The sequence below is a fragment of the Callorhinus ursinus genome, unplaced genomic scaffold (assembly GCF_003265705.2).
Source record: "Callorhinus ursinus isolate GAN/ISIS: 27379988/994484 unplaced genomic scaffold, GSC_fseal_2.0 scaffold3, whole genome shotgun sequence".
Classification (NCBI taxonomy): domain Eukaryota; kingdom Metazoa; phylum Chordata; class Mammalia; order Carnivora; family Otariidae; genus Callorhinus; species Callorhinus ursinus.
Window position 1 is genome coordinate 53753701 of NW_027397065.1, and position 22115 is coordinate 53775815.

General features: G+C 36.7%; 1 protein-coding gene across 7 annotated transcripts in view; it reads left to right on the forward strand.

Annotated features, from left to right (window-relative positions):
* The window catches only part of ARL15 (ARF like GTPase 15), a 395889-nt gene that overhangs the window by 150381 nt on the left and 223393 nt on the right, over positions 1-22115 (forward strand). For 6 of the 7 annotated variants that reach the window (XM_073890916.1, XM_025867288.2, XM_025867290.2 and 3 more), the window contains one exon: positions 6672-6731. The exons of the other annotated variant lie outside the window; for it this stretch is intronic. In XM_073890916.1, the coding sequence (XP_073747017.1) occupies positions 6672-6731 (60 nt within the window). The remainder of the gene's footprint in view (positions 1-6671; positions 6732-22115) is intronic. 7 annotated transcript variants of the gene reach the window in all.

Sequence of the window (22115 nt, forward strand, 5' to 3'; positions counted from 1 at the left end):
AGAACTTAAGCACATAATTTCAAAGAAACCATACACACAAAGCAATTCTTGCAACACTTGTATAACTAAAACTTTAAACATCCTATAGCAAGGGGGCTTATTAATTAAATTCTAGTACCTCCGTTGAAAAGATTATAGATTGAAGAAGTAGTCTTCTGTTGAAGAAAATTTACATTTGTTTTTAAAATTAAACGGCTTTTGAATGAAAACTGAGAAAAGAATATAAAAACAGCTGTGCTTTGATACAGCTGAATTATATGTGAAATTTTGTTATTTTAAATTATTTATAATGTTTTGATAGCAAGCCAATTAAAAGTAAAATACTTGCTGGAAGAGTTGGGAATGACTGAAAAGAGAATCTACCTTTGAGAATTTCTTAAAAGCATCACAAGAGAGGTATGTCCATCCAATTTTAGCAAGACAAGAATGTCTGCCCTTTCTTCAGAAGCAAAGGGAGTCCAGACTTTATTGGATGGTTAACTTCAGCAATCTTTTACCTTTGTCATAATTTTTAGAAGATACTTAAATTGTCAAAATTTAAAGGGCCAAGAAACCCTCCAGAGAGTGATTGGAAAGCTTGCACCTTGGTCAAGAAACAAAAGTGATCTCTGGAAAGCTTGTGCCTTGGTCGAGAAACAAAAGTGATCTCTGTCCCGAGTGAATTCCTTGACTGAAGATGCATGAGGAATTTGTAGATAAAAGGGTTGTTAACCTTGTAGATTACACAGAGACTCTGAACTAGAGGAATGGAGTTTAAAGGCTTGGGATAATATAGTGATATAACCTGGAGAAAGCTGAGCACCTGGAATTGAAAAAGGTTGAAGATCTCCTCTATGGATACTTACTACTACACTTGGAAAAAAGTCGGGTGTGGTATGCCATTCAGTTAAAATAGAAAAAGATCGTGATAATTTGAAAGAAATGTAGAAAACGCCCATGAAAAATTGAATGAGGTGTTTTTAGAAACTTAAGTGTTTGCTACATATGTGTTAAGTCAACAAGAGAAACAAGTTAGAAAGTACAATTTTGTTATCTGCGAAAGGATTGTTTAATAAATGCCCGTGGATTAAATTTGTTTTTAGGATACTGAAATCATATTTAGAAGAATCTCACTAGACTGGAAGAATTGTCCGAATGTCACATAAATCATGCCCTGGGTCTAAGTCAAGGCCACCAGATCTGTGGAATGCCTTTGCCTTCAACCGTTGTTAAAGTGATCCAGGGATTTCAGAAGTACACACAAAGTATCCATGTGCAAGTGCACAGACTTGTGTGTTAGGGGGGTGGGGAGGTAGTTGGTCTGTAGATCCAAATAAGATACTCACATGTGTTCCACAAATGAGTAAAAATAGACTAGCCTCACTCCCCAAACTAATTTTGTTACAATTCCAGGAAGGCTTTCCCTGCATAAAAAATGTCACATCATCTCCCTCGTATCACAGGTTTTGCTGAATTTAAGGACTAAAAGACAAAAACTGAAAGTCTGTGCAAACAATTATTTCCCCAAAGAGTTACTAAGTCATATATTTATTAAAATTTGTGGGGTTAAATCTTAGGGGAGGTTTCAGTCTTAGTAATGTAGCTTAGAGAGGCCAGGAAAAAATGACTGCGTAACTTAGGCTTCAGCCATCAACTTGTTTGAGTGGGGTCTGGGGAGACCTGCCCACGAGGCCTTCAGCCAAATACTAGAGGCCATTGATGATTGACTCTGTTGTTACTGTCATTTCCTCTTTCTTGTTTAATACAAATAATGGAAACCTAATGCTAGAAAAAACCTCAAGGAGCTTATCTAGTCCACTCATTTTGCAGATGAGGGATTCAAGGTCAAGAAAAAATGTGGCTGGTGAGTCTCAGAGCTGTGGCTAGGACTTCTAGGACATCAGCACACTGACTGCTTGTGGAGAGCATCAGAGGATGCCTATTTTGTGGACAAGGAAGAGTGATCAAGCCTAGTGTCATGGCCGAGTTGGATATTTCTCTCCCCTAGTAAGTTCCTGGTTTTGTTAATGCCAATGAAAAAGTACTTTCTGAACTTAGGCTATTTTTATTCCATTAATAAGGCATTGTAGTATGCCCCCCAAGAACACTTTACTTTGGTTCTTCGTATTAAATTATTTATAAAGAGGCAGAATAGTGGGTTTATTAGGTGTGTATGTGTTTTGACAATCAGTTTCACCAGTATTTAGTTCAAAATTGGACAGAATCCTGTGAATTGATCAGGTTGTTGGTGTCCAGAGGCGGTATAGAGCTTTGGTGACAAGGCCTAGGGTGAAGTTTTTAAGATGGTACCCAGTAGTAGTATTTCTGGCTCACTTTCCTCCTCGATAGTAGTGCTGTGATGTTAGGATTGTTGTGACAGTTAAATCAGGAAATAAATAAAAACTCTTATAGCATAGATCTTTAAAGAAATACTGCAATCATATTATGTGCCTCTCACTGGCATACAGGATATACCGCACAACCTTTCTCTGGTAGGGATTCTTGCCGTCTAACTGGGGAACAGACCTAAAACAAAGAAACTGATACGTAATTATCACTGAAAATTACATAGACATACTGAGTACTGGAAGAACATGGATCCCCCAAAATCACCCTATTTGAGGAATGCCATGGAAAGCTTGCCTGATGAAGTGGAGTTAAAATTGCACCTGAAGGATGAAGACTTTGCCAGAAGGGCAAAGGGCACCGACGGAACAGAATGTGCAGGGGCCCCGAGTTGGAAAGGACATAGCTTGTTTTGAGAACTGAAGATGAAAATGAGGGGGAGATGATACAAAATAAGCCTGGGAAAGGAAAGAAGAACCAGACCAGGTCGAGCCTTGTTGGATGTTTTGAACTATACCCTGAGTAGGGAGAAGTTACCTGTAGGTTTTAGCCAGGGGAGTGATGTGAACAGATGTGAATTGCAAGACGGTCACTCCTGCTGATGTGTGGAGGTGATTGAGCAGGCCAATGTGAGATGCAAAGCGTTGAGTTAGGAGACTCTTGAAGTTGTCCAGATGGTGGTGGTGGCTTGGTCAGAGTTATGGAGAGAAGCGGACCTATTTGAGAACTGTTTTGTAGATGGAATTGACAGGCTTTGTTGACTGGAATTAGGAGAGGGAAAGGAAGTGCTATGGAAGATGCTAGATGTTTAGTCTATAAAAGTCCTCAAATGTTTTCATTCTGTAGGTTTAATTTTTACAACTGCTTTCATGATATATCAGACCTTGAGACTGCATGTGATCTTGACTGGGAGAAATATAAAGCCTCCAGTAGTCAGCTGTTGACTATTAGTATTCTGAAATTTTAGCTTTATTTACTCAACACTTTATAGCACTGAGTGCCATCTGTTCTCATTTATACATGAGGAAACTGAGGCACAGAAGGGTTAAGTTACTTGTTCAGTTGATAACGGTAGAGCCAGAATTGGAACCCAGATATTCTTTCTTTGGAGCCTTTGCTATCCTGGTGGTTTTTATTCCTCACAGCAACCTTTGAGAAAGGTATTTTGATGGTTTGACCATTATATCCCACTAAATATTAATATTTCTCCCTCCTTCCTTTGACCTCATCCAACCCAGTGTAAAGGAATAAATAAGAGTTGATCTGATAGTCACCCTTCTTGGTTGCCCTTCTGGTGAACTGAAAGTGTAGCTTTACATTTTAATTCTTTTTAATCCTTGCAAACATTTAGAATGACTAAAATTTTTTTAAAAATTGTTTCTCTTCCATGTGTATGTAGACTTTGTCCTCTGAACATTCATTACCACGGGTATACTGTAAAAATATGAAGACAGCAAAATGGAAAACTGTATATACCTTTGCAGTATAAATCTAGCCACACATGTTCTATTTGGAGAGAAAATGTGTGTATTCTGCAGAAACATTTATATGCCTATAAATAACATTGCTAGGTTACTTTGCTTAGCGTGAACATTTGAGGACATTTTTGCAGTCAATTTATTATATCTGTGAGGGTTAAAGAGGGTAACAATGATATAAACTGCCTGTTGGATTATAAATTTCAAAAGTCGTATTTTGCATATGGGTGCAGCAATTTCTGGAAGGTTTTTCCTTTCCTTGGGCACATGCATATTGTCAGCTTTTAAGAATCACAGCAAATTAAATATCGCTGATGTAGTCCATAACTGTGTCTTTTTCAAAGTTGGGGCCTTTCTCACTTCTCTGGAAAATCCATACTGGAGTTGTCCTGACCATAACCAGTAATAGACTGTTGAGCATTTGCATAGAGCTTTTTGTTTTCAGGATTTCACAATCATTGCCCTTTAATCCATATGACACCCCTGTGAGGTAGGTAGGTACAGTCAAACATCCACGTCTCCTGCAGGCAGATTTTGGTGCCAGCAGGAATATTGTGATTGGCACTGACTCTCCTTAATTTCCCAGAGGCCAGACACCTGGAGAGGCTTTTTCTGCAGGCCCGAGTACATGCCAGTGCTTCAGCCACGCGGGGCTGCCTCTTCATTCCTTCTGCTATTTTACTAAGATTCAGTGACTGCCTGTGCCATTAACCGTAACACTGTAGTGACTGTGTCGTCAGTCTGCCTAAAACCCACACAGGAGGGGTATGTTTTGGAAGATTCCTAGAGGGCCCAATGAACATTCACATTCTATACTACAAATTTCAACTGTTCACACTTCTGTCACTCTAATAACGGTACTTTTCATTCAGTGGTAGTATCTGTAGCTCCAACTAAGTATTTAGATTAATAAATAAGCCCGCAGGATTTCTCTTAAGAGTCTATAATGTATTCAGGCAGGCAAGAGACAGGCATAGCTAATGGTGAAATCATCAATACAGAGCCAATTGATAGAGAATGCTAGCAATCATATATTGTATGCTTATTTGTATCAGGCACTGTGATAAACATAATACATACGTTACATATTTTTATAACAACTACATGAGGTAGATTCTATCAGATTCTTCATTCCCGATGAAAGCCAAGGCTAGTAGGTTGCCCAGAGTCACAGAGCTGATTTGAACCTAATTCTGACTCCAAAGTCCTTTTTTAACCATTAGGTGATATTCACTGCCTGAAGTGGAAGATACTATATAGAATTTTAAAGTGCTAGGACAACATACAGCAAAAGAGTGGTAGTAATAGGGCAGAATGTAAAAAGATACATATTGACTTCTGTTTTTATACAGTAAAGCAGAACCATGTAAAAGAATTGTTCTTATCCACAGCATACAGTGTATCTTTTTACCTTTCTAGACACCTATCATAATTTCATAATATCTGATACTGTTAAATCATCATCCCTTTTCTAAGAAATTATCTTAAAATTGCACATACTAATGTGTAAAACCTTAGATTACTTAGGTGGTTGGAAATTGCTGAATAAATTAACTTTTAAAAATTAGTAGGGCTTTGGGGCACCTGGGTGGCTCAGTCGTTAGGCATCTGCCTTCAGTTCGGGTCATGGTCCCAGAGTCCTGGGATCGAACTCCACATCGAGCTCCCTGTTTGACAGGGAGCCTGCTTCTCTCCCACTCCCCCTGCTTGTGTTCCCTCTCTCTCTCTCTCTCTCTGTGTCTCTCTGTCAAACAAATAAAAAAAAATCTTAAAAAAAAATTAGTAGGGCTTTTAATTGAAAAAGCCCTTGTATAGGGGCACATTGGTGTCTCAGTCATTAAGCATCTGTCTTTGGCTCGGGTCATGATCCCAGGGTCCTGGGATCGAGCCCCACATCGGGCTCCCTGCTCAGTGGGAAGCCTGCTTCTCCCTCTCCCACTCCCCCTGCTTGTATTCCCTCTCCTGCTGTGTCTCTGTCAAATAAATAAATAAAATCTTTTTAAAAAAATCAAAATCAAAATAAAATCCTTGTATATAGCAAAACATTCAAATGAAACAAAAAGAATCATATTTAATAAAAAAGAATCTTATATTTAAGACCTCCATGTCCTCAGTTCTCCCAAGAATCCTCACTAGTTTGTTTCTTGTGGATTCTTTTAGAAATAGTGTATTTGTTGGTGTATGTGTGTAGGTATATAAGCATGTATGTTATAACTGCTAAGCTTTTATACTAAAACCTGTGAACCAGATATGTTGAAGTAAATCATGACTTGAATGATAATAGTTAAGTCCTAAATATATAATAAAAAAACTATACTCTGAATACATATTGTAATAGAAATCACTGCATGTATTATAAAATGTACATAAATAGACAATTACAGTTGCACTTTTAAATATATGTATGATATTAACCATGCCCTTAAAGCTATAACATAAATCCTATGTAATTCTAATATAAGATGGTTATAATTTAGTTACCTTACTCTCTAGAGTTGCTTAGTTATATGTGAGAGACAATTAACTTTAGGAATTAGATGCAAAGATCCTCATAGATCTAATATTTTCTTTGAAGTTTCTCTATACTTCCAAATTTCTTTCTCACTACTGGTAAAATTTACAAGTTACATAACATATTAAAGAATAGGTCAGTATTTTGAAAAAGTGTTAGGTTTTGCTGTAATTATCAACCATGTTTTGAAAATTTGAAGAGGATAATGTGTTATCAATGTATCTTGAATTGTTTCCGGCATAAATACAAAGCTATGAAAAGTAGCTCTTAATCAGCCTAAAAAAGGCTTTGAGCATTTTATGCATTTTTAAAAGAAAAGCTGCTAATTCCTTTTTTATGTTTTTGTTTAATTTTAGGTTTTAGTATAAAAGCAGTGCCATTCCAGAATGCCATCTTGAATGTAAAGGAACTTGGAGGTATAACATTTAAAATCCTTTCTGTGTCTGGCTTAAATTTGTGCTAATTCAGTATTAATGTTAAATGTAATTAAAAAATTGTTATTCTAGCAGGTGACTCATTTTTACCTTTTCCCTTGGTAATAGAGATAAGTGTTTCTCTTTATATATGTTTTAAAGGTTGTTGAAGAGTTCTAAGTAATAAACTTTTTTTCCTTTAATTAGAGAACCATGCTTGTGGTTCTGTTTCATACACTACATATTCTTTGGTTTTATTTGTTCAAAACGTTTATTCCTGATCGAAAAGTACGAAGAAAATTTTAATATAACAGAAAGATAAGCCATACATTATGCAGGGCAACGAACTATATTTTAGAGTAGTTTGTATTCATACTCCAGGTTTTATTGTATTAGATCTTTTTAGAATGTATTTGTTCCGATAATAAATCTTTGCCAACGGGTTCTTTGCTGGTCAAGCACATTTATTGGATAGGCTGTACCCCAAACTATACATCACTCAGTCTTTCATTACACTCTCTGTCTGGGATTTTTTGGTTGTGTTTTATGTCAGTCAGGGTCTTAACCCATGTAAATAGGTTAACAAAGAAATCAGTCAATTCAGTGAACCTACTAAATTCTCTAATAGCACAGGCAAATGGTAAGTGCTCTGAAGTTCAGGATCATATTGGTGAGTTTAATGACTTAGAAGAAAGTTCTCTTCCATCTCTTTAATCACTTTGTGATATTGACCTTCCCCCACCCCTTTTTCTAAGTTCATTCTAACTGACCTATTTTTAACTTGATGCAATTGAAACACAAACTTTATGCCATTTTAATAGTGTTTGATGCCACCTTATTTTTATCTCCCTAATGTATTAGCTCATCTTCTCAGGTGTTTTAAAGAGCTGTATCTAGGACAAGTTTACTTCTGCCAGTTTTTTTGTATAGCTGCCTTTGACTTTCATAGCATTAATATTTAAATCAACCGTGGCTGATAAATTCTGGTTTATCCTTTAAGGCATTTGATTTTGTCATATGACTACAAAAATTCTAAAGCATGAGTGTTTTTAGCATGGAATCCTTTTTCTACATAAAAATTTTTAAAAGACTGCTCTTTTAGGTTGAATATTTTAATATTACTTTGTGGTTTCTAGTGACTCTGCTTCTCAGTGACCATAGAATTATAGTCAGAGGATATATTGTAAAAGTCCATGGGAACAAAACGTATGGTTTGAGAATTTTCTTGGTTTTAAGTGTGGTTGATACTTCATTAAGGATTTTATTACTAGGCTAGACACAAAACTTTTATTGAACCCCCTCCAGGTGTAAGAAACTGTTGATTAATTGATAAAGATGTTTATTATGGATGTTGGTTGGATGATACAGATAGTGAATGTGTCTGGACAATTGACATGAATGCTTCAGGGAATTTTTGTAGCCTGGACTCTGTGCCACTGTAACACTGAAATTCAATACGATAAAAGAAAAATTAGAGGACAGGGGTGCATAAGGTGGGAATCTGTCTGTTCCCAAGCAAGGTTTAATTTTGCTGAAAAACGTCTGCCCTAACAATTGCAGTAATGAACATTGCAATGAAGAGAATACCATAGAGCTTGGTGCAACGTTTTAGTTCGTGTGATGGTTATTCTGTGATAGTGTGGGGTATAGGTAGAACGTAAAACTTCCAGGACTAGGTCCGGTACGTGAGTTCCAGGCCAATGAGGATGTGTTTGGCATACAGTATTCTACCCCCTCAATTTTAGGCGTTCTGTTTTCAGTCAAGAGACTGTTTCAAGGAGAAAGTGATTTTTCTGAGTAGAATCTAATTGTGCCTTCACTAAGTTCTTTATTTAAAAATATTTTTTTGAGGGGCTACTCTGTCTGGAAGAGGACTGCACACTAGGCTCTGTCTCACCTAAGAAGGCAGGAAAAGTAGGCTAACCACATGGTAAGAGTGTAGCTTTCCTAGGATTCAGGGTGTATTTCATGTGATAAGAAGCTCATCCCAATATAAGGTACATACTAGGAAGATGTGTGACCAATTGAAACCAAGTTGCTTGAGAGGCAGTAGCTTGAGTGAAAATTTCAGGAGTAAAGAGTGGAGTGTTTTAGGGTCAATGATGAAACCTTTATATACCAGTAGAGGGTTTCTTAGAAGTTCAGTCAGGTTGTGTGAATCCAGGGAAAAATCTTGAAGTCAAGGGAGAAATTCAAGAAGATAGATTGTAGAAATAGCAATACTGAGTGCCACAACATCGCTGACATAGGGATGCTCAGATAGCTCTGCTTACCGTAGGGGTAATTCAAGAGATTGGCATGACCCCTGCTCCTCCCTGCCAGGAGGAGTACCCCTCTCAGATGGTTCTAAGGCTCTCCATCATCCCGCTTCTCAACCTTAAGTTAAATTTCTTACTTGTTCAAAATAGGAAGAGGCATGAACTTGTGTTCCTTATCTAGTAAGAAATGGAAGGAAAGGAATTAACAGTGACCAGTGGAGTTAAATGGAAGTCACTTTTGGGAGATCTTAATAAGAAATTTTGTTTATATGTGTAACTTGTATGTATAGCATATACATATATAGTTCTATGTTCTCATCAGCTTTCTCTTAGGAGAGGGTTTCCTACATCTTTCACCTAAAAACTCTTAAAATTTTCACTCACATTTTTCTTGTGTGCTCTTGCCTACCATTCATACAATCATTCTAGCACAATTGTATATCAAGCATGATTCTAGGAGTTGAGAATGAAAGATGTTTAAAATACATTCCCGTTCTTCAAGAGACTCATGATTTGATTATGGAGACATTCATGAAAACAAATATTTGAAAGGAATGAAATTTTTTTGAAAATGAAATTGTGTGTTGGGGGGGTAAGTTCAAGATAAGAGGTGACACAAATATAGACATAATCAGCCCAGCCTGGTGGTATATGGACAAGTTCCATTTTCACTAGTTTGAGAATGACTTGCTTTCCTTGACTTGGCTCTCACACCCACCAGGCTGCACTGATGACGCCTATATTTATGTGAAATTGAAATTGTAAATGTTTTTTGTAATTTTTTGCTTATTCCCATTTCTCTCCCTCCAGTGAGGTTCTCATTTCACTTTTGCAGCTTCATGCCTAATGAGTAGGTGCTAGGACTGTCTCACAGATAATGAGACACAGGACAGCCAGGCACAGAGACTGGGGGACTTGATCCAGGCTATTTGGAGGAGGTGGATGTCCATCTGAGCACTTAACCAGTTACTCTCTACGTGGCCCATTTTATCCTGTGCCTGGAACAAGAGAAGTGCTTCCACATGTTACCTGCTGCTGCTTCTATCATTGATTTTCTTTGACTCTCAAGTCCAACTCTTGTTTGCTTCGGGTTCTGACTCTCTCACTGCTAGAGTCCTGCTTCCCTTCCCATCTCTTAAAGACTGGCTTCTGAATCAGTCATAATCTTAACCTTCCAGTCTGTCTCGAGGCTTATACAAACACATCATTTTCATATTTTTATTCCTTTTATTTCATTTATTCAACAGATATTTATTAAGTACATATTGCATGCCCAGGCTGAGTTCTAGAAAGTGGCAGTTACAGTGGCAAGAGATGCACTGTCCTTGCATGGACGAGCTATTGGACACAAGGGGAGACTCTTGTGTACTTCTCTCCTTGAGTAAAGCCAAATATTGCTATTTACAGGCCCAGAACGAATTCCTGGGTTAATCCCCTCAGTACTTGAAGGGATTTTTAATACCATCGAGAACGGCTGTTCTGATCTCTACAAAGGACATTCTGTAGTATTGCTCAGTGGGTTTGTTTTTCTTGTAAATTCTTTCATTTGGGAGGTTTTTGTTGAAACTAATCTAAACCCTTTTTTAGTTTTAATTAATTACTCGGCTTGTTTTGTGCTATTTATTATTCTGGATGTTGTGCAAGACACCTAGCAGGATTCTGAACAGACAGAAAGATGAATCTTTCAGCAAGTTTCCCTTCTTCCTATTAGAGGAAGCCCATTCATTCTGTAGGATTCTAGGTGAGTCCATTTTCCTGTATCTCTGCTTCCTTATCTGTAAAACATAGTAATAATAGTTCCTGCATTATATATAACCATTTGTGAGGACTAAATTAACATAAGTCAGCTACTTAGAAATCGCCTGGCCCATAGCTAACATTTTTGGAAGATTTATATTATAATTACACCCTTCTCCTCCCTCACCCCCACCCCCTCAAAAAAACACCTTTCAATAAAGCCTTGTCCCCAAAGGCTCGAGAAATAACCCAAATCACACATTGATTGCTTTTTCTCTTTGCGGTCATGCCTTGCTCCCTTGCGGACAAGATGATCTTCCTTTTTTTTTTTTTTTTTTTAATTTCTATTTTTATTTTGTTACACCTGTTTAAACTGAAAAGTCACAGGGAAGGGACCTCCTCGGAGTCTTCAGGTTAGCAGCCTCACATAGTTTTTGGCAGTACACACGTGTTAATATTAAATGTTTTTGTCCCATCTACCTTATCACTTTTCCCTCTGGTTTCAGTTTCCACCTGAAAAATCTTTTCTGTCATGTCTCTTAATTGCTTTCATTCTGTTTGGCTTTATGTATTGTAACCACATTACTAAGGTGAATGAAGCATCTGGCATTTAGTTGAGTTGAAAGCACCAGTCCCGATGCAATGATCTTACAGCTCTGGTAATTTTTCCTTTTAGAAATTTCCAGTTCTTAAATCTACAGATGCACTTGGAGATATTTTTGTCTTGATTTTGAAATTGCATTTGTACATTGATGGAGCCCAAAGAGGAAATTTTTCATTTCTTAGCACATTTAGTTTGTTACCATGAATTGATGAGGATCCAGACATCATAATATTCCGTTTTCTTTCCCTAACTGAATTCTGGAATCACAATTGGTTTTGTCAAATGACTTGTTTTCTCCTTCTGATATTCTAATGAGTTATGTCTGAGTCGTTTCCCCACCCAGTAAACTCTTTGGCAGTCTTGTCTTCCCTGTTGATACTCAGAAAGGCAAAAGCTAAAAAGCAGTAAGCTGTCTTTTACGCTTCAGTATTTGCTGCTAGTTGTCAATCAGAAAGAAAGTTCATGAAGATTTTTGTTTGCACTTTATTTTTTTCCTCTAAAGACAAGACAACTTTTTTCTTCAGAAGGTGGTGAGGGTTGTGTGGAAAAGTGCAAGTTGTGTTCACTTACCCATTTACTTTAGCCCATGCAATAGTGATTGAATGATTTTTGAGGATTGTCAGCTAAGCCATTTTTTTTTTTTTTTAAAGGTTGCTTCTTTCAGCAGCCAAGCTGTTATATGAAACAGATGTTGACTCTGTCCTGTTTCTTTGTTTGCCTGGAGGAATACACCACCTCCTCATAGTGAAAGGTGCTGTTTCTTTGTATCCTGCTAGTTATCTTCGGGTGCTGTTAATCTGTCCAGGTTATTTGCATTTCTTAATTTCTCCAGAAACAGTACGGGGCAAATTTCTTGACAGGCAACCCAGGGGGCACTGCTGCCTGCATCTTTTTAATCTCTGCTTTCTGTACCCAGGCCATTTGATGTCTTTTACCCAAATAAAGCTTCCTTCCTTCAGAATCTTGCATTAAAACTTAATTCAGAAGGAAGAATAGCTCTTTATTTCACTTGGTGTGTTCTCCCAGTCCTATATATACTATGATTATTGCCTCCATATCCCCACTACCACCTCCTATTGAAAAAAAAAAAATTCCAGCTAAATACCTAGGAATTTAATGTCACTGCCTCTGAGAGTCATACTATCCAACAGACAGAGGAAGGAATCAGGACCATATAAACAAAATGGTTTTCTATTAGAAACAGTGTAGGTAGTCTGGAAAACACTTTTGCCACATTGCTTGAAGGGACACGTGTAGTTAAGATTGCTTGCTGGTGTAGGAGAGAACAAGTTGCCATTCAGAAACTCTTCTCGACATCTCCAGACATGGAAGTCTCTGGAGGTGGCAAGAAACCATGATGCTGGTAAAGGAACATGACAGCACAGAGTGGGGGCCAGAGGAATTGTAAGGAGGGCCCCCTTACAATCATGCTACCTGCTAAATTATAGTCAGCTACACACAAGTGTGCATATTCCATATCTGTTGTATAATTATAAGGAAGAAATGAGGTTCAGCAAGTAGAGTGTGGCCTCAAGACGCTCTGTCCCTCTGTGCATTTGAACTTCTTGTTGTTTTCTTATCTGCAAAATGTAAGTTTTAATAAATCATCACTATTTATTTCCCAAGGGATTGGGCTGGAAAAGAAAACTTCAGTTGCCTAAAGCTCCCCAAGAGATGCTTTAAGATGCTTTAAGATAGACAGTGGTATTTCCACTAATTCTGTTTTTATAGTTGTGGTTCCAGTGTGATATGTAATATTGAATGATCGAAACTTCTTGATAGAGTATTGTTTCCTTATCTAGGAGAAGAACCAGACTTTCTGGAATGGGAACAACCAGTTAACTCCTGGCTCTCTGAGCTGTGTACTTTCTCACTGAGGCTTAGCTCTACTAGGGGAAATGATATTGGTATAAAGCCAAGTCACTTGGATGGGAGTTGAAAGGCCACAGCTATCTGAATTGGTTGAACAGGCTCCCACTGTGGTGGTGTTCAAGCGTTTTTTACACTTGCTAAGGGAAAACTGAGCCAAACAGTCAGCAAAGCCAAATAAATGAATCTGGGGACCCAGAAGTCTGTTACTGGCTGATGTAGTCCTGACCTTAATTTTTGTTTTCTTCTGGAGAAATGCCCTAAGATATTTTTTTTTAATTTGCCTCCCCAGTCATAGTTTTGTATAGTACTTAACAATCCACTCTTCTAAGACTGTATACACACACACACACACACACACACACGCAGATGTATAATACATACACACATAAACACATGTGTACACACAATGTTCAAGAAACTGGTGTCCTGGCCTTTTGATACCCATCACCCCCGCCTTGAGAATAGGGGTTTCATGTACCTCTAATGTAGCTCCCTCACCCATTGATTCCTGTTTGGGGCAGTCAGGTCATATCATATCTTCCAACTCTACCGAACTTCCTCACAGAACATTCATGCTGGGTTCTGAGCTTCCTAACCTTTAGAAGGGAATAGATATTTCTGTTTCTCCCATGGGTTGCCATAATAGCAACTAATTTTCATCGTGTATTTGGTTTCAGCATGGTATTGCAGCAACAGCACTGCAAGTCAAGAGACCAGTATTCTTCTCTATCAAAACAAGCCATGGGACATTGGGCAAGCCTGTTAACTTCTCCAAGGCTGCTTGCTTTTCCAGCAGCTGAGGATGCTGATAACCATTCTCCTGTTTGATACAACAGAACTAGTTTATTTTTATAATCTTGAAACCCATAGTATCTACTTCACTGTGGTCTCTAGGAACCATAGAGCCCATCTTTAACAACTCTGCATGATTATAATGCTTTATTTTTTCTGTTTTCATTTAACCTGGACTTCCTCTGTTTTTTTTCTTTTTGGTAGAGTAGACATTTCAATAAATCTGTTTTCTTTTTGTGTTTGTGTGAAACAGGTACACGTACATGAAATACGAACTAATACTAAATGTACTGCTTACTTCAAGAAGCATTACAGTCTGGTACAGGAAATACTATAATAGGATTGTGTGCAAGATGCCATTAGGATCATATAGAAAGTACAGAGGAGACGTCACAGAGGAAAAGACCATTTAGGAGCAGTCTGCGACAAAAGTCATGGAAGTGGCAGTGGGCTTGGTCTAATTTTGTTTCATCCATAAACCAAGTCCACTGTCAACTCCTTGACTTGTCTTATCTGTTTTCTTTTCCTAGACTCTTTTCCTCTAGTGTCTCTCCTTTCAGTATGATCTTAATTGCATCTTGTACTCAATCCTGTTACAGTATTTAGCATACCAGTCCATGAAATTAGAAAGAATTGAAAAACACACTGTAATCTTAAGGGTTTATCATATTGTGATGTAAAACATATCTGCAATTCCAAGCTGGAGAGAAATTTGCCAAGTTATGCCCCAAGATACTGGAGTAAAGCTAGACCCATCAGAAGCAAAATGGTGTTTTGTATTAAATTCATTTCAGTAAATACTTAATAAATACTAACTACATGCCATCACCTAAAGATATAATCCCCATATGTGCATGCACATGATCCCGAGCCCATTTCTTTGGATATTTTGATGGGAGAGTAATATTGGCCATAAAGATTATGGAAGTTCATAGAAAAGATTAAACAGCTTTACTAGATCTCTATAATTAGAATGACAACTTGTCAGTTGTTCAAGAGGTAATATATTGGTAGCTGTTCATTTCTTACCAGACCAGGTTGGTTCTCTGACCTATCCTAGAACTGAACAAAATAGAACTGGTTAGATTTATTTTGAGGCATTATAAATGTGTTGCTTTTAATTTCTTAAGGTCCAAAGTATTATCAAAAAGCTCTATACTAAAAATGCTTGATTATTTTAATATTGAAATTCACTGATATTTTATGGCATCATTGTGAGAAGTAATGTGAAGAATATCGTATAAAGTTAACTTTTTAATACATTAATACATAATACTTATTGAAAATTGAAGGTTGATTTTTTTTAATGTCTATTCTCCCTCCTTTGCCAAAATCTCATAAAATGACAAAAATCAGAAAACGATTATAAGTTAAACCTCTAACACAGATTTAATCTACAATGAAGAAAGGAAAGCATGACAAAGACTGAGATACAGGCCATGGAAACATGAAGTAGAAGGAGAATTCATCAGGATTATTAATCAGAGAGTTTATCAGAGTTATTAATTGGGGCTTTACGTTTGGAGCCATGCCTTTATTTTTCTTCTCTCCTTGTGTTAAGTAGTGGATAGCAGCTGTGTTTACCCACAGACTAAATCTTGGAAGTGGGTGCTAGACTCAGGCCAAGGCAGTGTCCTAATATACTGACTGCCAGGTGGGTTAGGAAGCCCACACACACAGGAGAGAAGCCACTTGTCTGTCCCTATTAATCACTGAAAGTAGGCAGTGGTAAACAAAAGAGCTGGCAAACGTAGATTCTTAAAAGATAAGCATATAATCACAGCATACCACACTATGAGGGAAATCACCATCAAAGAAAGCTTACCCCATCAAAAGAAAAAGTACCTAAGGACCTAGAGGTAATAGAGTGATCAGAAGAAGACATTCAGAGAGATAAGTTTTGTATTCATGAAAAGGAATCTAATGGAACTGGGGAAACGAAAATTTAAAGTGACAATATCCATTGACACAACTCAGATGTAAATTAATAAAATTAAAGACTGAGGGAATTTCCTCAGAATACCCTGCAAAAGGACAGCTCTGAAAGTATGGGAGAAAATTGAGACCAAAGGAATAGTTAGTAGAAGTTCTAACATCCCTCTAAGAGGTGTAAAGGGAGAGTAAAGAGAAACTAGAGATTAAAATAATCAAAGAAAACAGAAAAACCTCAAATGTGAAAAAAGACTATTCAAATTTAATGGGTCTTCTGAGGCCAAGAAAAGACTTAAATCTAGACATATTGTGAAGAAAAATCATTAATTGTAATCACAGGAACACACGAGTTATTTCTAATTTCAACATGAGAGATGTCAGTCAAGTAGAGAGAATCAAAGTATATTTTCTTTAGATTATAGATTATAATTAAAAGAAAGATTGAAGTTTAAATATATATCTTTAAAAATTAGGGTAAACACTAAAACAGTGAAAGTAGGATGATATCTACATAAATACATTTTTAAAAAAATCTGAAAAGTTGGGCACCTGGGTGGCTCAGATGGTTACGTGTCTGCCTTCAGCTCAGGTCATGATCCCAGAGTCCTGGGATCGGTCCCGCATCAGGCTCCCTGCTCTGTGGTGAGCCTGCTTCTCCCTCTCCCTCTCTCTCTGCCTCTGCCTCTCTCTCTCTCTCTCTCTCTCTCTGACTCTTGTGAATAAATAAATAAAAACATTTAAAAAAAATAAATAAAAAATCTGAAAAGTTACATATTCAGCTATCTTAGGGAATTATCTTAGGGAATGGAGTGAATTCACTGGGATCAAATAGAATTTGTTTTTTCTTGTGTGAACTTTGTTCATGAGAATTTTTTTTTTTTTAAGATTTTATTTGAGGGGTGCCTGGGTGGCTCAGTCGTTAAGCATCTGCCTGTGGCTCAGGTCATGATCCCAGGGTCCTGGGATTGAGTCCCATGTCGGGCTCCCTGCTCAGCGGGAAGCCTGCTTCTCCCTCTCCCACTCCCCCTGCTTGAGTTCCCTCTCTCACTGTGTCTCTGTCAAATAAATAAATAAAATCTTAAAAAAAAAAAAAGATTTTATTTGAAAGTGAGAGAGAGCGAGTGGGGGGAGGGGCAGAGGGAGAGGGAGAAGCCGGCTCACCGGTGCGCAGGGAGCCCAACGTGGATCTAGATCCCAGGACCCTGAGATCATGACCTGAGCTGAAGTCAGACACTTAACCGACTGAGCCACCAGGTGCCCCATGAGAATTTCTTTTTAAGAAATAAAATTTAAGAAAATATACTATAAAGATAGAAAGCTAAGGATATTTGATAAATTCAGCAAAATGCAAAAATGGAAAAATAGCAAAATTAATCGTATGAGACCTAGAAAACATCTATACATCAGTAATCAAAATAAATGTACTACTTACTTATTAAATTCGCCTTTTAAATGAGTGGCATAAAAACTGATCATAACCTATTCAACTCTGTCTGGTTATGAGACACTTCTGCAACAACAAAATGCAGCAAGGTAGAAATAAAGGGATAGAAAAGATATCCTTAAAAACCATTGAAAAGAAAGTACCAGGAGATGAAATTCAAAACAAAGAACACTAAGAATAGAGGGGTTTTCATGTTGCTCTATTAGGATAACTGAGTAATCATGAACCTTTACATATTTACCTACATAATTCTGAACTATAAAAAATTAAAACTAAGAAAAATGTACGAAAAAGCCAACAGGTTCACAATCAGAAGAATTTATCCATACTTTCTTTATAAGACAGTAGATCAAATAAATAAAAATATATGGAGGATTTAAATAGACAATTAACAAACTTGATCTAATTGATAATTACAGAATTTTACACTCAAATAGAAAACATATTTTCTTTTAAAATACACCCGAAATTTACATATGACCATGTATGTTTTCTGACTAAAATCCAATAAAATTAGAAATTAGTAGCAGATAGACAAAAATAACACATGAAACAAGATTTAAAATTACCCTAATCTTGGATGCTTGAGTGGCTCAGCCAGTTAAATGTCTGCCTTTGGCTCAGGTCATGATCGAGCCCTGCACTGGGCTCTCTGCTCAGTGGGGAGTCTGCATCTCCCTTTCCCTCTGCCCCCACACCCCACTTGTGCTCGCTCATGCTCTCTCTCTCAAAGAAAATCCCCCCCCTTTTTTAATTACCCTGGGGCTCCTGGGTGGCTCAGTTGTTAAGTGTCTGCCTTCGGCTCAGATAGTGATCCCAGAGTCCTGGGATCAAACCCTACATCAGGCTCCCTGCTCGGCAGGGAGTCTGCTTCTCCCTCTCCCACTCCCCCTGCTTGTGTTCCCTCTCTCGCTGTGTCTCTCTGTGTCAAATAAATAAACAAAATCTTTTAAAAAATTAAAATCATCTTTAAAAAAAACAAAATAAAAATTAAAAAATTACGCTAACCTTATAACATGTAAAAAAAAAATCAAAATAGATCCTGGACCTAAATATAAAACCTAAAACTATAAAACTTCTAGAATAAAACTTATATGGTCTTTGTGACCTTGGGTTAGGCAAAGATTTCTTAGATAAGACACCAAAGGTATGATCCATGAAAAGAAAATTGGTTAATTGGATTTCATAATACTTCTGCTTTTTGAAAGACACTACTAGAGAATGAAAAGGCCATTTATTGGCTAGGTAAACATTATTTGGAAATCATATATCTGATAAAGAACTTGTATCCAAAATATATAAAGAATACTCAATAATAAAAGAAACATTTTAAAAATGGGCAACAACTTTGAACATACCTTTATCAAAGAAGATATAAAGAAGTTAAATAAGCAAATGCAAAAGATGCTCACCATCATTAGTTATTAGGGAAATAGAAATTAAAATCACCACACACACACATTAAAATGTCTAAAATTTAAAAGCCTGAATGTATCAAGTATTGTGGAAAGAATATGGAGGAACGAGAATCTCCTTCACTGCCAGTAGAAATGTAAAATGATATAACACTTTGAAAAACAGTTTGGCAGCTTCTTAAGATAAATGCAAACCAATCTTATAATCAAGCCATTCCACTCTTGGAGAAACGAAAACCGATGTTCACACAAAATACTGTATATAAGTGTTCATAGCAACTTTATAATAGGAAAAGTGGAAACAACCCAAATGTCTTTGGTTGGTGAATGGATAAATAAATGTGACCTACCCATATAAGGAAATTGTATTCAGCAATAAAAAAGAAAGAACTATAGATACATGCCATAATATGGATGAATCTCAAAGTAATTATGCTAAGTGAAAGAAGCTAGACAAAATGGAACACATAAGGCAGTATTCCCATATTGGGATAAACTCCTATCCCATTTATAGAAATTACTAGAAAATGCAAACTAATAATTAGTGACAAAGTGTTTCAGGGATTGCCTGAGGGATAGGGACAGGAGGCTGCGGAGGGATGGAGTGGAAGGACTTGAAGGGTCATGAGAAAATTTGGGAGGTGATGGATAGATACACTTATTATCATGATTATGGTCATGGTTTCACAGATGCACCTGAATCAAAACTTACCACATTGTATATTTTAATATGTGTAGTTTATTATATATCAGTTATACCACAGTAAAACTGTTGAAAATATTCTGTACTGTTAGAAATATCTCTGGTCAAAAGCATTGAAAATATGTTTTGTGAAGAACTTACGGTCCTTCTCTTGGATTGCTTTCCAGTAACGAGTTATTTTAAATAGGCTAAGTTAATATCCATGCTTTAAAAAAAGATAAATGTGACTAGGGAAAGACTTCACAAAGAAAAATATCCATTTCTGGATGATCATATGTAGCTGAATTGTTAAAGTTAAATATGTAGGCAGTTAAACTAAGATTAAGATGTTATCAAATCTATCAATTTAACATGTAGATTTTAAAAATCTTATTGCTAATAAAAGAAGACAGATTGATCTGTCTGTGCACAGCAGCATCAATTAATCAAAGAAATTCATATGACAGATTCATTATACAAAGAGTGAGAGATTTCTCAGAATAAACCAGTTGTGGTTCATTCCATAGGGATACTCAAAACCATAGTGATATAATTCTCTTTCCAACCTTAAGGGTTATTTTATGAAAAATATTCCTGTCAGTGATTATACACAGGTCTTAACACAAAGTTGGAGGTTGGCGGGGGGGGGGGGGGGGACAGTAACACTAAAGCAAACCAATATATTAGAAAGCCTCAGATTCCAAACCACATTGGAATAATTCGCATTTTAAGAACACATTTTGTGTGTGGGGGGGTGAAATATCCCTTTTTGTTCAGGAATCTTTACAGCTTTAAATTAATCTGCTTGACCTGATCCTAGGCTATCCAGATCGCACTTCAGGTTAAAGTTTTTCAAGTGGACCTTATTTTGGCATAAAAAGTAATGTATTTTTCATTTGCATTTCTTTTTTTCATTATTGTAAGTCTCCGCAAAATGCCTGGTCAAGATTGGTATAGGTATGGTTGTTGGTAATATTCTATACATAATAAGCTAAGAGGGTAGAACATAACCTACTTTCTTTCTGTGTACTTTGCCGTTAGCAATCCCAACAAGTTCTTTTGGGGTCTGCCATGTTCTTTAAGGTGATGGTATTTTTTAAATTGGGTGTGTAAATATAAAACTTCTTTCTTTCTTTTTTCTTTTTTTTTTTTTTTTTTTGTTTTTTTTTTTTTTTCAAAGTCCTCTAAATAGATTCAGGTGTCAATGAATTTTTCCTCTAATTAGATTGTATCTCAGTAAGTAAGGATGGACCTAATATAAACTGCTATGTTAAAAATGCAGAGGCTTAGTTGTCAGTTTAATATGAAGCTTTACAGTAGATGATAGATAAGCATGTTGGTATTCTTTTCAGTATGGGTTGTCTTTGATGCTGTTACTCTTTTATATATGATTGTCTATTTTTACAATTACTTATCAGGTTGTAGGACATTAGATCTCCTTGGGCAGATAAAAAAAATCTCTTTAAGTGGTAATTTGGTAAGATCCAAAATGATTATGCCTTAAATTTAGAATCTCGAAAATACCTAAAGGTTTTAGGTGTATCTCTGAATAGACTTGAAATTTCTTGGTTATTCTAGATTCTAGATTCTACTTGTTTCAGTAAAAAAAAATCCTGAGAGACTCAGGCTGAATATGTTTGACTCTGTAGTCTTCTTAGTTCTGGGTGAAAATGAGGCCGGGCAACAGCAGATGAAATTTTAGAATGGAAATGTCAGATTGCTCCTTATCCTCCAAAATTGGTAAATATAAATTCATTTTCTCTCAAGGTTCCATCAACAGTTTGTTTTCCCTTTCTGATTTTGTTATGTGGGTTACCACCATAAATTTTAAACTTGCTATGGATTTGGATGAGGACTCAAAGAAAAATCAGTTACGCTGGGGGAATTTTGACAGAGGTGTATCAGGAATTGTACTGTGAATAATAGAGCAACACCAAACCCAAGAATCTTTTTATTAGTGGTTACTTTTTAAAATTTCTTGGAGGTTACTTTGTTTTTTCAAATCCTTGAAAGAGTCTATGTTTGCAGGAGAGCTGAGAGGAAAAGACTTCATCTCTCTTTTTAAGGTCAAATGCCTTCTCATAGCCCTGTTCTAGGTAGGCTTGATGTTCTGGTGTTCTGAGCCTTGGAGCTTCTTCCTAGCGGTCCTTTGTGTTTCAGGTATTAAACAGCTTCCTACGTAGGACCCTAACTGTTCCTGTATCCTGTTACTTCCTGGAACTAATACAGCATACAGCTTTCTGCTTGGATGAACCTTTCCACCCATGTCTTCCTTTCCTTCAGATTTCTAAATTGTGTTACCCCTCTGATCAGCAGAGGAAGAAAAGGCCTTTTTCCTCTGCTGATCAGAGGGGGAAATCTAACTATACATGTTAGTTTTCCCTGATTTTTTTCCCCATTGTAATTTGAAAGAGGTTGTAATATAATTATTTTTGGGTTTTCTGTTCCTTCTAATACTTCCTTTCTCTAAACTGATCACAATTAGAGTGTAAAGGCATTTACTTTATTTATTTGCATTAGGGAGTGAGGGTATGAATTTAACGAGTCTTGAAAGGTTTTATCTACCAAGTCTTTTGTCTGAGACTAATGGTCAACCTCCTTCCCTAATACTTTCAAGTCATGATTTAACAAAATGAGACAATTTGAAAACA